This window comes from Mus caroli, unplaced genomic scaffold (assembly GCF_978045245.1).
Source record: "Mus caroli unplaced genomic scaffold, Mus_caroli_1 scaffold_13, whole genome shotgun sequence".
Lineage (NCBI taxonomy): Eukaryota > Metazoa > Chordata > Mammalia > Rodentia > Muridae > Mus > Mus caroli.
Genome location: NW_028227268.1, coordinates 90628973 through 90646294, shown reverse-complemented (window position 1 = coordinate 90646294; position 17322 = coordinate 90628973). Strand labels below are relative to the sequence as shown.

At 44.3% G+C, this 17322-nt stretch overlaps 1 protein-coding gene and 1 non-coding gene across 9 annotated transcripts in view; both read left to right on the top strand.

The window, feature by feature from the left end:
• The first annotated feature begins 631 nt into the window (after positions 1-631).
• Positions 632-738, top strand: LOC147001567 (U6 spliceosomal RNA). The gene has a single exon (XR_015045085.1). It is a non-coding gene; the product is annotated as a U6 spliceosomal RNA (small nuclear RNA).
• Positions 739-5883: 5145 nt separating this feature from the next.
• The window catches only part of Fbxw11 (F-box and WD repeat domain containing 11), a 105465-nt gene continuing 94026 nt past the window's right edge, over positions 5884-17322 (top strand). For 4 of the 8 annotated variants that reach the window (XM_029483133.2, XM_021176070.3, XM_029483131.2 and 1 more), the window contains exons 1-2: positions 5921-6087; positions 16094-16251. Coding sequence is in view for 4 of the 8 variants with exons in the window: in XM_029483132.2 (XP_029338992.1) it covers positions 6043-6087 (45 nt within the window). In the remaining 4 variants the exon portion in view is untranslated. Of the gene's footprint in view, positions 6088-16093; positions 16252-17322 lie in introns of all 8 variants that reach the window. The other 4 variants (XM_021176073.2, XM_029483129.2, XM_029483126.2 and 1 more) reach the window with 2 other exon arrangements.

Genomic DNA, 17322 nt, shown 5'->3' with positions numbered 1-17322 from the left:
TGAGCTTTCTCTGGTTAGCTTGCTCTAATGTGGTGACCACTGCCTGCAATGACCTAGGGAAGGCACTGACAAGCAGATGCTGGCACCTTGCTCTTGCCATGAACTAAACCAGTTTCTTTTTTCTTTCTTTTCCTCCTAAGACAGAGTTTCTCTGTGTTGCCTCGGCTATCTTGAAACCCACTTGAATTCATAGAGCTTGGCCTACTTCTGTCTCCCACATGCTAGGATTAAAGGGTGCACTGACACTGCCCAGCTTTAGTTTCTTTACACGTCATCTATTCTCACATATTCAATACAGCAGCAAAAAATGGAGCAATGGGGATGATGGAACCTTACTTATGTAGACACACTTTCTGAAAGGAAGGTGGAGGATGCTGAGCCCCTGAGTACTGTTATCATATAGATCTAAAAGTCAGAGAAATTAAAACATGGGTTCTAAATGTAAAGTTAAGACTTTTTTTTGTTTTGTTTTGTTTTTTCTTTTTTTTTGATTTATTTATTTATTATATGTAAGTACACTGTAGCTGTCTTCAGACACTCCAGAAGAGGGCGCCAGATCTTGTTACGGATGGTTGTGAGCCACCATGTGGTTGCTGGGATTTGAACTCTGGACCTTCAGAAGAGCAGTCGGGTGCTCGCTTCGGCAGCACATATACTAAAATTGGAACGATACAGAGAAGATTAGCATGGCCCCTGTGCAAGGATGACACGCAAATTCGTGAAGCGTTCCATATTTTTATTCATCTGGAATAACAAAAAACCTAGGATAGCAAAAACTCTTCTCAAGGATAAAAGAACCTCTGGTGGAATCACCATGCCGGACCTAAAGCTCTACTACAGAGCAATTGTGATAAAAACTGCATGGTACTGGTATAGTGACAGACAAATAGACCAATGGAATAGAATTGAAGACCCAGAAATGAACCCACACACCTATGGTCACTTGATCTTCGACAAGGGAGCTAAAAACATCCAGTGGAAGAAAGACAGCATTTTCAACAAATGGTGCTGGCACAACTGGTTGTTAACATGTAGAAGAATGCGAATCGATCCATTCCTATCTCCTTGTACTAAGGTCAAGTCTAAGTGGATCAAGGAACTTCACATAAAACCAGAGACACTGAAACTTATAGAGGAGAAAGTGGGGAAAAGCCTTGAAGATATGGGCACAGGGGAAAAATTCCTGAATAGAACAGTAATGGCTTGTGCTGTAAGATCGAGAATTGACAAGTGGGACCTCATGAAACTACAAAGCTTCTGCAAGGCTAAAGACACCATCAATAAGACAAAAAAACCACCAACAGATTGGGAAAGGATCTTCACCTATCCTAAATCAGATAAGGGACTAATATCCAATATATATAAAGAACTCAAGAAGGTGGACTCCAGAAAGTCAAATAACCCCATTAAAAAATGGGGCTCAGAACTGAACAAAGAATTCTCACCTGAGGAATACCGAATGGCAGAGAAGCACCTGAAAAAATGTTCAACATCCTTAATCATCAGGGAAATGCAAATCAAAACAACCCTGAGATTCCACCTCACACCAGTCAGAATGGCTAAGATCAAAAATTCAGGTGACAGCAGATGCTGGCGAGGATGTGGAGAAAGAGGAACACTCCTCCATTGTTGGTGGGATTGCAAGCTTGTACAACCACTCTGGAAATCAGTCTGGCGGTTCCTCAGAAAATTGGACATAGTACTACCGGAGGATCCAACAATACCTCTCCTGGGCATATATCCAGAAGATGTCCCAACCGGTAAAAAGGACACATGCTCCACTATGTTCATAGCAGCCCTATTTATAATAGCCAGAAGCTGGAAAGAACCCAGATGTCCCTCAACAGAGGAATGGATACAGAAATTATGGTACATTTACACAATGGAGTACTACTCAGCTATTAAAAAGAATGAATTTATGAAATTCCTAGCCAAATGGATGGACCTGGAGGGCATCATCTTGAGTGAAGTAACACAATCACAAAAGAACTCACACAATATGTATTCATTGATAAGTGGATATTAGCCCAAAACTTAGGATACCCAAGATATAAGATACAATTTGATAAACGCATGAAACTCAAGAAGAATGAAGACCAAAGTGTGGACACTGTGCACCTTCTTAGAATTGGGAACAAAACACCCAGGGAAGGAGTTACAGAGACAAAGTTCGTAGCTGTGATGAAAGGATGGACCATTTAGAGACTGCTGTATCCAGGGATCCGTCCCATAATCAGCTTCTAAACGCTGACACCATTGCATACACTAGCAAGATTTTGCTGAAAGGACCCAAATATAGCTGTCTCTTGTGAGACGATGCCGGGGCCTAGCAAACACAGGAGTGGATGTTCACAGTCAGCTATTGGATGTATCACAGGGCTCCCAATGGAGAAGCTAGAGAAAGTACCCAAGGAGCTAAAGGGATCTGCAACCCTATTGTTGGAACAACATGATGTACTAACCAGAACCCTGGAGCTCTTGTCTCTAGCTGCATATGTATCGAAAGATGGCCTAGTTGGCCATCAATGGAAAGAGAGGCCCATTGGACTTGCAAACTTTATATGCCCCAATATAGGGGAATGCCAGGGCCAAAAGAATGGGAATGGGTGGGTAGGGAAGTGGGGGGCGCTATGGGGGACTTTTGGGATAGTATTGGAAATGTAATTGAGGAAAATATGTAATAAAAATATTAAAAAAAAAAATTAAAAAAAAAAAAAAAAAAAAGAAGAGCAGTCGGGTGCTCTTACCCACTGAGCCATCTCACCAGCCCCATTGTTTTGTTTTTTCAAGACAGGGTTTCTCTGTGTAGTCCTGGCTGTCCTGGAACTCACTCTGTAGACCAGGCTGGCCTCAAACTCAGAAATCCGCCTGCCTCTGCCTCGAAAGTGCTGGGATTAAAGGCGTGTTCTACCACCACCCAGCCTTAAGATTTATTTATTTTTATTTTTTATTTTATTTTATTTTTTTTTGGTTTTTCGAGACAGGGTTTCTCTTTATAGCTCTGGCTGTCCTGGAGCTCACTTTGTAGACCAGGCTGGCCTCGAACTCAGAAATCCGCCTGCCTCTGCCTCCCGGGTGCTGGGATTAAAGGCGTGCGCCACCACGCCCGGCTTAAGATTTATTTTTTAACTCTGTGTGTGTTGAGGTATGTGCACAGGTATGCTTGCGGAGACTACCAGAGAGCATCAGTTCTTCCAGAACTGGAGTTCCAGGCAGCTGTGAGCTTCCTAGTATGGGTATTGGGAATTGAACTCAGGTCTACAGGAGCACTCTTAGCCATTGAGTCCATCTCTTTAGTCCTCAGTTAGAAGTTTAGTGAAACTTCTAACTGATTAATTTTGGCAGTGCTATGGGTTGAACCCAGGACCTTCAGGTTAGGGATATGACAGAGGTTTTTTTTGTTGTTGTTTGTTTTGTTTTGTTGTTGTTTTTTGGTGACACGGTTTCTCTCTGGTTAACTGCCCTGGCTGTCCTGGAACTCCTTTTGCAGATCAGGTTGGCCTTCAATTCACAGAGCTCCACTTGCCTCTGCCTCCTGAGTGCAAGGATTAAAGGCGTATACTACCATACTCAATGTGTGAAGATTTTTAAAACAAGGAATATGGTAGTCTAGGCTAAACAAACACATGGGAGGTTCATACTCATCCTGTGGCCCCTACATGCTCTAGTGTATGAAAGGTGCTGGCATTTTCAAGGTCTTGGTCGCATTGGTGAACCCTAATAAACTAGTCTTTCAGTATCCATAGAACTTCCCACACTCGATATGGGCTTGGACATATGACTTGCTTTGACCCATGCGGCAGTCAGACCTTGATAATCATCTGCTGATGGCTCTTGCCCTTTTTTGAGCCACCCTCCAGAAGCTTGGGAGACCCCAGAGGATGAGATACCATTCTGAAGGTGTTCCCAGCTGGTTACAGCCCCATGTGTAACCTCAGCTGATATATCACATTGGTTCAGAAGAGCTTGGTTAATTTACGTAATTGTATAAAATAATAAGCCATTGTTATTCTAAGCCACCACGCCTTGGAATGGATGGTTATGTCACAATAGGTAAATGAAACAAAGGTCATTTAACCTAACCTCCTCGTTACACTTCTGACTGTCCCAAGTCCAGAAAGGGAAGAGAGTTTGGGGAAAACCAGACAGCAAGGTATTGGCAGTAACTCTAATTCTGGGCTTTTCCCAGTTGCTTTTCTTTCAATCTCTTGGTGAAAGCCACTAGATAAAGATTCAAACGCTATCTGCAGGGGATTTACACTGTGGTCTGGATGTATACAGATTACTGTAATGCCTTGCTCTCTGGGAATCGGAAGACTAAGTCATCCTCTTTACAGGGGCAAAGAATTGAAACACACTTGAGAAGCAGGAAAGCAGGCACTGCTACTGTGAAGTGGGCTGGGTACAATGAGCCAGGCCCTTGAGACACTTTATAACAGCTCTGACTGCCAGGTCTCCTGTAAACATAAACAACTTAACAGTCCATCAACATTAGACAAGGCCATTCTGTGGCCTTATCTTATGGATCAAGACAAAAACAAGACCACCCCATAATCATTTGTGAACACAGATAAAACATGGACATTGTCTAAGTCCCCGAAACACAGCTACAAGACTAAAACACTTGAATCTGGCTAACAGGAGAGGCTGTCACCAATTACTGGATTAGCTTTAATCTAATGTAACTTTCCATAGATAAGACTGAGGTGCCCAGTCTTATACCCCCACTTCCCGGCAGTATCTGCTCCAAAGTCCCTTCAAATCCTTTTCTACATTACCTAAGGTCTCTTACTGAGACGCCCATGCTTCATCATGGTGTATGTTCATTTCTGCTTCAGCTAGGAAAAAACCCACCTTGTTCAACTATCAGCGTGCTCCTGGGGGCTTTTGGTTCGAGGGTACTGACAGACTTGGAAGTCACAAGGAGTTAGAGGTTCACTTAAGTCTCTAGATGCGTTTCTTCATATCATTTCTAACTCATAGTCAATGTCTGCTGTCTTCCCTCTAGAATTAACCTGTATAAGAACAGAGGTCTCTCCGGTCATTCCCAATGCTTAGGGCAGTACTAGTAGAAACTGAATGCTTAAAAATAAGTGTCTTCGGCCGGGCGGTGGTGACGCACGCCTTTAATCCCAGCACTTGGGAGGCAGAGGTAGGCGGATTTCTGAGTTCGAGGCCAGCCTGGTCTACAAAGTGAGTTCCAGGACAGCCAGGTATACAGAGAAACCCTGTCTCGGGAAAAAAAAAAAAAAGTGTCTTCAAAATGTACAGCTTCTTTCTCATGGCTCAGCTCCTCCCAGTCAGTGTGGCAGATCTCCACACACCGCTTTCCCAGCTCAGTCTCCAAACTCTTAGATGCCCATCTTCCTTTGATTGTGTCTTCGGCCTCGCGGGCCCCCTCCCACACTTCCTAGTGCAACCTGGGACCCACCTGTCTCCACCATCTGTCCCTACCAAATGTAACACACAGAGAGAGGCCGCGCTGCAGCCCAGACGACTAGTGGGCACCGCAGACACCCACTGCGCATGTGCGGAGATCGCTCGCTCGCACTGCAAAGATCTCCGACAAGTGAGGAGTTGCCTCGGAGTTTCCGTCCAGGTCCCGGCGGCTACGGGCTGCCAGGAAGTCAGGAACGACCAACCGGAAGGAGACCTCGCGCGCGAGGATTTCTGGGACAAGTAGTCGCGGCGCTCGCGAGGCCCTATCGCGAGCAAGCCCTAGCTACTCCAGCTCTGCACGTCCCATACTCACAGCCCTGCGCTCCCCTAGGTGCTCTCTCCGGTGGCAGAAGCCTGGCAGATTGGACCAAGCGGCTTCTTGCTCCCACAAAGCTGCGCGAGCCGCCGCGGCTGCCGGGAGTTGTAGTCTTCGCTGTGCGTCCTGCGTCGGCCGAGGTGAGGGCGGAGCTGCGGGCGGCCCGGGCGGGCTGGCAGCTAGAGTGGGTGCGAGAGCTGCCTCCACCGCCGCCGCCGCCACCGCCTCCTCCGCCCGGGCCGATCGCTGCTGAGCGGAGAGAGCGAGGCGGGGCCGCCGGGGCCGCCATGGAGCCCGACTCGGTGATTGAAGACAAGACCATCGAGCTCATGGTGAGTGCGGCCCGCTGGCCTTCAGTTCTTCCGGCCGGCCGGCGGCCGGGGGGCCTGCCCACCCCGGCGTCCGCGCCAGGCCAGCCCTCGTTCCCCGCCGCCTGGGCCCGGCCGCCCCCCTGCTAAGGCTCGTTGCTGACGCTTCGCGCTCTTGGGCCGGCCCGGCCTCCACTCCCCGCGGCTCCCCCAACCCCCTCCTTGCCGGGCTCCGGCCAGTCTCGAGCGCCCCAGCCTCGCTCCTGCCGGAGCCACTGCTCACTCTTGCCTTGCCATCACACTCTCTTTTTAGAAGGGGATTTCTTTTTTCCCTTCCCTGGATTCCTCTGGCCCGGCCTGCATCGCGCCTCCCAGCCCCGCTCAAGCTGAGGGTGATGGTGGTGGAAGGGAGTCCGAGACCAGTTGGAGCCGCTTCGGCCTCCATAACCTAGGCGCGGGGGTTGGGGGTGGGGTGGGTGGTAGGGGTGGGTCTCAGCACCCTCGCCCCAAGCTACCGCTGTGTGGATGCCAAGATAGGCCCCTTTGGACTGGGATGTTGGGGGTGCCTACGACTCTGAAGCTGTTCCGGATAAGGGGCCTATTTTCCAGGCCCCTGCGGTGTCAGGCTTCTCGGACAAAGGGTTTCCTACCCTGCCGGGAAGGATGTTTGTATAGCAAGGCCCTAGGTACTCTTGAATTTCATCCCCCAGGAAAGGGAAACCATAACTTTTATCATTTGGGAAATGAGAGGGGAGGGAGAAGAGGTCGCGCTCATCACTGCCACCCTCTCTTCTTTTAATAATAAAAAGTGGGAGGGGGGTTGCTTGGCCCACGGATAAGCAGCGATCCCTGTACTGTTAGAAACCATTGGTAGCCAGCCTGGTCAGGTCTCCCCAGACACCCCTAACCCGTTTCTGACCTCAGACTTGGTGCTAGAAAGGTTTTTGGAAACAGGACTCTGAGTCTGGGAAAGTGAAGGATTTGCTCATTGGCGGAAGAAATAAAGTATGGCTGGCTGGTATTACCTGCCAGTTTGAACGTGAGGGAAATCAAACTGGGCCCAGGAGAGTTGGGGAGGAAATCAGCCCCTGCAAATGAGCATACAAAGGGCTTCTTCCTGTGAAAACCTTGATAGTTTCTTTGTGTCTCTACTAATATAGGAACAACTAGTATCTGCTCCACAGTATTAAGAAAAGGTGAAAGATCTGCTGAACTTAGCAAGATGTTTTCCTCGTCAGAGTTTCTCCAGTGTGAATCGCTTATTGAGTCAGTGATTCCACTGGGTAGGGTTGGTGACATCAGAGCCACTTCCCCCATTTAATGCTATAAATAATAAATGGTGATACTGAAAGTCTGTTGGATAGCCTCATGGTTTCTGTGGATGATGTTATCCAGGGAGCTGAGGTACACGTTTTAAAATGGAAGTATAGTAGCATAAATACAGAGTCTCATGTCTGCTGGACTCTGCACAATGTGCAGAATTGGATTGTTGAAAATTAAACCTGGAAGTTTCTTGTTGTTTGTGTGTGTTCAAAGGAATTCTGTCACTTTATCTTCAGGTTCTGAGGACTTTTTCAGAATCGAATTGTTGGTTATAACAATTTGGGAAACTTTCATAGTTATTTTGACAAAATATCTTTTTTTTTTTTGGTTTTTCGAGACAGGGTTTCTCTGTATAGACCTGGCTGTTCTGGAACCCACTCCTCTGTAGATCAGGCTGGCCTCCTACTCAGAAATCCACCTGCCTCTGCCTCCCAATTGTTGAGATTAAAGGCCTGCGCTACCACTGCCCAGCAACAAAATATCTTTGAAAAGTTGTTGTTTAATAGGGAACAAAATAGCCATGAAAGGAGTTACAGAGACAAAGTTTGGAGCTAAGACAAAGGATGGACTATCCAGAGACTACCCCACCTGGGGATCCATTCCATAATCAGCCACCAAACCCAGACACTATTGCATATGCCAGCAAGATTTTGCTGAAGGGATCCTGTTAATAGCTGTCTCGTATGAGGCTATGCCAGTGCCTGGTAAATACAGAAGTGGATGCTCACAGTCATCTATAGGATGGAACACAGGGCCCCCAATGTAGGAGCTAGAGAAAGTACCCAAGGAGCTGAAGGGGTCTGCAACCCTATAGGTGGAACAACAGTATAAACTAACCAGTACCCCCCCAGAGCTTGTGTCTCTGCTGCATATGTAGCAGAAGATGTCCTAGTTGGCCATCACTGGGAAGAGAGGCCCCTAGGTCTTGCAAACTTTATATGCCCCAGTACAGGGGAAGGACAGGGCCAAGAAGTGGGAGTGGGTGGGTAGGGGAGCAGGGCAGGGGGAGGGTATAGGTAACTTTCCGGATAGCATTTGAAATGTAAATAAAGAAAATATCTAATTAAAAAAAAGTTGTTCTTTATGTATTATTGTGAATTTACATATGCACCACAGTGGGCATGTGGAGGAGGTCAGAGGACAACTTTGTAAAGTTTCTCTCCTGCTTTGACTTGGTTCTGAGACTTGAACTCATTTTGTTTGGCATGTATGTTCAAGTGCGTTTGGCTGAGCCATCTTAATGACCTCTATTTTGGCAAAGTGTCTTCATACATGTTCCATCTTCTTAAAGATAAACTATATCTGCTTTCATAGTGACCAGTTCTTCATACTGAAACACATTCACTTAAAACAACCAAAATGTCTTCTTTTTCTAAAGAGTTAGAAGAAATACAGTGTAACTAACCCCAGGCATGGTCTTCTAGCATATGACTAAAGAAATACTCTGGCCCACATTTACTGGTTTTCTAAGCTTATAACTAAAAAAGTTTTGTTTTGAGTGCTGGGGTGCATCTCAGTGGTAGAGCACGTGCTTAGTTAGCGCCCATAAAATCCTGACGGGTGTTTAGATTTTGTGTGATAATATTTGCCATTAAATTGAAGTGATGTCACCTAATGAAGACATAAAAGGGATTTAATGTAGGATTCTTAGAAATGTAATAAAAAGAAAATGTGCCAGGCATGGTGGTACATGCTTTTAATCCCAGTACTCAGGAAGCAAAGACAGGTGAATCTCTGTGAATTTGAGGTCAGCCTGGTCTACAAAGTGAGTTCCAGGACAGCCAGGGCTACACAGCTTGTCCTAAAATACCCAAACAAACAAACAACCCCTCCAAACAACTCCCCCCCAAACAACCAAACAAAACCCTGTCTCAAAAACCCTAAACTAACTAAAGTTGTAGTGCCTAGGCCTGCATTGTTAGATCTGATTCTCTGTGTCCATGCGTATGCAGGGTTACCTGAGTCATTTATAAGGCATGTAGCTACAGTTTTTCCAAACTGTTGATACCTGCTTTTCATTATGACGGGTTTCAATTATAATCAGCATACCCTATTGTGTTATATTTTTAAATATTCTTTTGAAAATGACTTCATATTGGTTGGGAATGTTAATAGTAGAGACTACATCTATTTAGTATAGTATACACGTTGCTTCTGTCCCTAGCTATCCTAGGGAATAGTTGGAGGAGAAAGATGGTGACAACAGAACAGTGAAGTTTCAAAACCCAGTTGTCACCTTTGTGACTACTCGAGGCCTGGTCTACCAAAGGTGCTTCTGTCCTGGCATTCTGTATCTAGGACTGACCTTAACAGGAACCTTACATAGATTCTCTGTCTCCCCATTTTCTCCTTTCTCTATGTCCTTTATGCCTCTCTCTTCTTATCAGTCTCCCATCTCCCTCTTTTTAATATATTCTCTCTTTCTCCAGCTCCCTGTCCTCTGGCAGGGTCTTGTGTAGCCCAGGATGGACTGGAACTTTGTAGCTGAGGCTGGCCTTGAACTCCCAACTCTTTTTCCTCTACCTTCTAGGTGCTGGGATTATGGATCTGTCCTACCATCCTCGGCAAGGCTGTAAATGAACTCTTGAAAGAGACAATGAACTATAGTTGCTGATAGTGAATAATTTAATTGTCCTGTGGCTTTCATGGCTTTACTGGCCTAGTGCTAAGCCAACTTTATGGACCTGTTTTCTAAACTTAACAATCAACATTATTATGAGTGAGATAGAAGAGCAGTGATCCATTTTGGAAATATTCAGAGCTTACCAGGCTGTGTGTCTGGTTTGGCGGATTTCAGTGGAAAGAATGCAAACTGCGTTATGCATCACATTGAGTTGGGAGCAGGAGTTGATGTACAGGCATTCCTTAGGAAGCTGCAGATTGACAGACAGGTGGCTAGTTCCTCCCATGAAAAGACAGCAAAAAGCTGCAACAGTTTAAGGACACAGGCCAACAGGCAAAGGTGCCTAAATACTGAGTTTCATTCCCTAGGACTCACATAGAAGAAGAGAAGAAACCTCTGGAAAGTCACCCCCATCCCAGCAAATAAGCAAATACAATTTTACAGAAGTTTAAGGATGATAATCCTGCCGCATGAACATGAACAAAACTTGCCTAGTTACACTTCTACTGAGTTATTGGCTGTTGAAGCATCCCCGCTGTAAGAGACCTTAAGTGAGTCACTTCCTTTTTGCTTTCAGCTCCTAAGTGGATGAAGTAATAAAGACTAAATATAAGAAGGTGCAATCTAAATGCTATTTTTAGAACTATTGAAGTATATAGGCAGGCTGCAAAACTAGGAAGAGGAAAGAAATTGTTCAGGTAAATTATTGTTTGTCTTTCTCTTTTCTTTGTGGTTCAGTTTTTTTCCGCTCCCTTCCTGTCTTTGGCTTTGTGAGGCAGGTAGGATTGTGTAGTGAGTCTCCAGCCATTGGGTGTCTGCACTCACCCCTCACTGCTCTCAGGTGGTGCTAGCTCACCATATGTGCAGAAATGGATGCCGGCTTCAGATGAAATAAACCACACGTGTTTATAGACTCTGACCTAGAGAGACTGTGGCCCAAATAGTTAATCTGCCTGAGAATTTGCAGTAGGTTGACGTCCTTCAGACTTGACAAGGATGGCCCTGACTGCTGCAGTCTGTCCTTTAAGTAGAGAGCTAGCTCAGGATACTCCCTAGGCCACTGACACAGAATCCTGGACCCACACACATGTGTGTTTGGGTAGTGCTATTGGAGCATCTATAAGGACTCTGGGATCCTGGGGGCGACGCATCTCCAGGCCTCCTGACTCTGCTTTCCATCCCTCTTCAGTTCTCTCTCCCTCCTGCCACTTTCTTGCCTTCTTTCAATCTGCCTCGCTGATCTTTCTTCCCACTTTCTTTTCTGTGCTCCATCGAGAGTTGGGGGACCATGGTCCTGCATACTCTTGTCAGTACTGATATAAACTGCTTTGAGTACATTTATTGAAGGCTGCTGTTTTTTTTTTTTTTTTTGGTTTTTCGAGACATGATTTCTCTGTATAGCCCTGGCTGTCCTGGAACTCACTTTGTAGACCAGGCTGGCCTCAAACTCAGAAATCCGCCTGGAAGGCTACTGTTTACTAAAGGTTTCCATCCATCTCGTCTACATATGCTGATAAACCTCTATAAGCCCAAGAAATATAATGGAAGCCACCCTTTGATGTTAGTTTGTGTGGTGGTGGTGGTGGTGGTAGATAACATCTTGTTTAGTTGCATAGCACACTACCTGTGTGGAATAATCCTTAAATGAATCCTGACATTTGAATTATCTGGTTGTACTTAGCATAGTCTGTGATTATACTGTAGTTACCTGTTTGTGTCCCCCATTAGATGATAAGATCTTCATAGGAGGAGATGAGACCTTCTTCCCTTCCTCTGGCCACAGCTTCTTCACATACACAGTGTGCTCTTGTAATATATGTTCATTTAGTAATGGACTACTTTCTGTATCTTGGCCATCTTTATGTCTGTGAAACTTCATCTGTTTCTTTCTTTTTAAATTAGCTTTATTTATTTATTTATTTATTTATTTATGTATTTATGTATTTATTTAATGTATGAGTACTCAGACACACCAGAAAAGGGCATCGGATCCCATTACAGACGGTTGTGAGCCACCATGTGGATACTGGGAATTGAACTCAGGACCTCTAGAAGAGCAGTCAGTGCTCTTAATTGCTGAGCCATCTCTCCAGTGCACTTCACCTGTTTCTAATGCTCATAATTATCTTAACTTTTATGGAACCTTAACCTCATTGACTGAATTACCCAGAATTGCATTTGGGTCCAACACCATTGTCAGACGCTGCAGCCAGTGATCTTTCACCGTGTGCCAAGTGTGTGCTGCTCAACGACTTGGCTATTTATTAATTTAATGTTAGGGTGTTTTCTTTCTTTTTTTTTTTTTTCCCCTCTCTTGTTTTTGTTTTGAGACACGGTTTCTCTGTGTAGCCCTTGCCTTTCTGGGATTTGCTCTGTAGCTGGCTAGGCTGGCCTTGAACTCACAGAAATCTACCAGCCTTTGCCTTCCACTGATCACTGGGATTAAAAAAGACCATTGCTGAGGCTTTGTCTTTTTAAAATACCATCCTTTAAAGATTTTCTTTCAATGAGTTTAGCACAAAGGTGTACGTAGAAGAAAAAGACTGATGAGGGAAATGGAAGGTGGTGTGTAGCACATGTGACATGTATAAACATTTAGTCATCATTTATGCATATATTGACATATGCATCCTAGACCCCATCTATCAAGTAAGAACTAAGGAAGCTATTCTCGTTGGTGAGAATAGTTGGTAAGCTACAAGGGTTTCCTGACCTTAGAAATCGTGCTTAACTAGCAGAAAGGGCATGGCAGTGGGGCAAGACACCTGATTTTCTGTCAAAGCTCTACACTCGTTATGTGACCTTAAAGGAAGCCTAATCAGGCCGCTTAGCTGTACATATGGAAACCTGGAGAGCCTTCTAAATTATGGGAAAGGTTTCAAAAGGCATGTATATGAAAGGACTTCACAGTAGGGGACAACCTTACTAACTCTACCTCCAAGTACAGAGACCCTTTTTAATTTTAATATTGGAGTCCATTGCTAAGTTGTCCAGGCTGTATCAGTCTCCCGAGTACCACCACACCCGGCTGATGCTTCTTTTAAAAAACATTTTATTATTGTGTATGCATAAGCATGAGGTGTATATTGTGTGAGTATGTGTATTCGTGTGCGTTCTTGCGCGCATGCATGTGCTTATGTGATGAACTCACTATGTAGCTCAGGCTGGCCTTGAACTTGATGTTCTCTCTAACCCACCCGCCAGGTTGCTGGATTATAGGTGTGTGCCACCATGGCAAGCCTTCGGGGACCTGCATTTTATAAAGCACAGTCAGCACAGATGGTGTGGGAAAAGTTAACTTTTTTCCTCATGAGTTTTGCATATGTTTATTTGTAAAGCTATTTACATGTATATACATTTATTTTTAGAGACTTAACATTCAGTTGCTTTTAGCCCATAGATATAGTGAGTCATTCTTTGAGGGACATGGTAATATTTTACAGTATCCAAAATGTATTTGGAAAATATGGGCAGTATTATGATGTTTAGTCTGATCAGACCTTTGTAGCTATAGAGAGAACCTCTACTTCCACCTCAGCCCTGGGTTGGGTATCCCAGTAGAATGAGACTGGCAGTTAATGTGTGTGATCATTGAATATTCTGATTAATGATTCATTGTTTTAGGGTGTTCTGTGAGAAGAAGATTTTTGATTCTTGGCAAAGCTGGTGGCTTTAACCATTAATTGAATAAACCATGTTTCCTTCTAGGTTGGATTGTTGTTTATTGAATTAGTTGACAGTGGGGGAAACCTGTTGGTCAAGAATGAGTTCCCCTCTGTTAAGTTTCTGCTTCATCACAATTGCTTAACAGGAAGTTTGTCTTTGTAGGCAAATGAGAGACAGACTAGGAAGACCTGACAGTCCAGTTGCTGTGTCTAACCTTGGCCTTACTGTTTTAACAAATGTTAGCTTTTGTGTAGGGTTATGTGATGTCAGCAGGAAGATTGCTTAGGAAATCCCCTCTAATGGCTAGGCAACATAAAGGCTTCACAGGCCAGAGTGTAGTGAGGTAGAAGTTGGGACATTATCAAGAAAAATGGAAGGAAAAAAGAAAAATGCTTGCTTGTGGGTAGAGACGTGTGCAAATGCAGTGAGTGGGCGTTGGTCTCCAGGAGAAAGACTTCTACAGAAGGGAAAGCCAAGCGAAGGCTCTACACACCTTAACCTCTTAAGGACTTAAGCGAGAACCTTTAGTCACTTTAGGAACCGATAATAGAGTATACTTTGGCTGTCTGAGTAGAGACAGGGAAAACTCCATCTTCACTCTCCACCTTTGTCTGTTAATCTTCTGGAAAGCCTGACACCAGTTAGGCATTGGAGAGAGACTTCTTTGAAGGAAGGGTGAAAAATTAACTTACCAGTACAGGGAAAGGCCAGAGGATTCAATAGGGTGAGAAACAAGTTAGCCGATGAAGTGGTTTGCTGTTGGATGTAAGTTGAACTTTGACAAAGAGTATATTCTTTTAGTAACAAGCCACCAGCATAGTTCACTGGATACTTTTGTCACACCTGGATTTCTAGTTTAATTAATTAAGACAGGTTTCATGTATCTTAGGCTGGCCTTGAGTTTGCTATGTAGCCACAGATGCCCTTGAACTGATCTTCCTGCTTCCACCTACAGAGTCCTGGGCTTAGAAAGATGTGCACCTAGTTAATGCAGTGCCAGGGACAGACCGTGGGACTTTGAATGCTAGGCAAGCCCTCTGCCAACCTAAGCCTCCAGTCATTCTTGGCTCAGTAACAACTAGTGAGGAACGGCTTGAGCTCGCTCGCTTGCTTTCTTTCTCTCTTTCTCTCTTTCTCTCTCTCTCTCTCTCTCTCTCTCTTTCTTTCTCTCTCTCTCTCTTTCTCTCTCTCTCTCTCTCTTTCTCTCTCTCTCTTTCTTTCTCTTCCTCTCTTTCTTTCTTCTTTCTTTCTTTCTTTCTTTCTTTCTTTCTTTCTTTCTTTCTTTCTTTCTGTATGGTGCTTTACCTAGTGCTTTCATTAAGTTGTGAGGACTGTAGTATTTACATCTGGTCACTGTGGTGCTGTGTACTCACAGACGGGCCTGGCCATTCACTGCCCAGGGTGTGGAAGTCAGCACACTGTCAGCATCGCCTGTGGACGGTTCTACATCTGAGAAGTTAAGTCTCTTGAGTTGAGAAGGGATCTTAGATGGCTGCTAACACAGAAGAGGACTCAGGCACCTTTAAGATGTGTTTTGCTGTGGCATCAATACTTGGGACCTTGGAATTGTATGGCTCTTTGGTAATGTGGAGTAATATGTGGAGTTTGGTCTTCCTGTACCAGACTGCAGTTCTTACCCTTCTGTACTTTTGTAGTTCTCAGGAACTTAGGGCCTTTTGAAAGTATTTATTGCTTTTGTCCCAGGGTTTTCTGACCCTTGTACTTAGGAAGCAGCTGTATTTTGTGAAAATGATATGGTTAATAGAATTTGGATTTACTGTAATGTGTATAGGTGTCATCATGTAAATTATTGATTAGTGTACTTTATTGTTTCTTTGGTTTAGTTGATAATTAGCTGTTGTGGGGTATTGGCCTTTATCGAACTGTAAGTTCACACTTATTATCATGAGTTTTAAGAATATTCAGTATCCCAGTTGAACATCAAGGATTTGAGTAATATATGTAGGTTTGATGTCTTTTCAATGGCAAATCACATGATTCCTTTACTAGGTATGTCAGTAAATATTGGGAGATATTTGAACCCTTGCTTATTTTCATTTTGGCTGGCAAACTGCTTTTGTAATGGTGGAAGAGCTGTCCTAGAAAACAGACAGGAAGTTCATTGTATTGACTAGACAGGGACAGTTTATGTGGACGGTTGAGTGAGTTTTTAGTTCCTCTCATTTGTGGATTGTGTGCTGTTTGTCATGCGTAAATATTAATATTAGTCGTGTCTCTATTCGTTATGTAGATTCCTTCTCTCAATGCTAAAGTGAAGGATACTGCCCCAGGTCCTTCATGGCCAAGGTCTTTGCCTCAGTTCCACCATTCCATCAGGCCCTTCTCTCCATTCTTGGTGGCTGTCATTTGCCGCTGGTGCCATGGTGGGTGTATGGATTGCTTTCTGTCTTTCAACAGTTACCGAAGTGCATGTTTGGGATTTTGTTGAAGAATGCTGGATACAGTAAACGGAAAGAATCTTGGAAGATGCTTGACTGCTGTCTTTTCTCAGACTAGTCTGAAGGGAATTCCCCCATTCATTCAGTGGTGGATCTGAAGTGCAAAATACTTTCCAGGTAAGCCATTGCCCTGTGTTGTGTTGTTTTGTGGACTCACCTCACTGAAAGACACTTTAAAAAATCTTTTCAAAGTTGCATATTGAGGCTCACCCCTGTAATCCCAGTACTTGGGAGGGTAAGGCAGGAGAATTGCTGCAGGTTGGAGGCCAGCCTGGGCTACAGAGTGAGGCTGTATTTCAAACAACAACAAACAAATCTTTTCTTTCTTCCCCCTTGCTAGGGATGAAAGACATACTGAATATTTGTGCCTAGTGTTTGTGAGTCAGTGAAGGGCCTGTGGCAGAATTGCCAGTAAAAACTGTATACATGTAAGGATTACAATTACAGGCTTAAGATTTCTTCTCATCAGATCTCAACAGAAAATATTGTAAACAGGGATTTTCAGAGGTCTGAGGGGATAGTTTATAAAACAAGTGGCCATTTTGAGATATTTTCTTGCATGGATTAAATGTTGTTGATAATGGCCAGATTGTTTTTTAAAAATACCATGTAAGTAGTAGTCTGTCGTGAGGACTCCTAGAGGCTCTTCTCAGGAAGAGTCGTTCTGTAGCAACTGTTGAGAGCATTGCTAACTTCTCGGCACTGTAGGTAGGTACTTGGCATGTTTTTTAATTGGCATATGTGTCACTTGAATTTTAGATGGTGGGACGGAGCTCAGAAGCACTAAGGAAGTTCAGGTTACCCGGCCATGCAGTTAGTAAGTGGCAGAGTCAGAGCCAGGCCTGGACTCTTGCGGCCAATGAAGTTTGTGTTTAAGTCTTTTGGATTTTCACTTTTTTTTTTTTTTAACAGTGAAGTGTGTGTGTGCGCGTGTGCGCATGCATGTGTGTAGATGTAGGTGTGTATATGTGCTCACTGTATCTGTTTCAGGGATAAGGGTTGTATATGGAGGCCAGGTTGATGGCAAGTGTCTTTCTCAATAGCCCTTATACCATATTTTGGAGACAGTCTCCTGATGAACCTAAACACTGGTTTTGCTACACTGTCTGGGAGACCAGTGCTCAGATAATAGGTATGCCACCTCAGGCTTTGATGTGATTTGTGTTTGTCTGTTTGTTTGTGTTATTG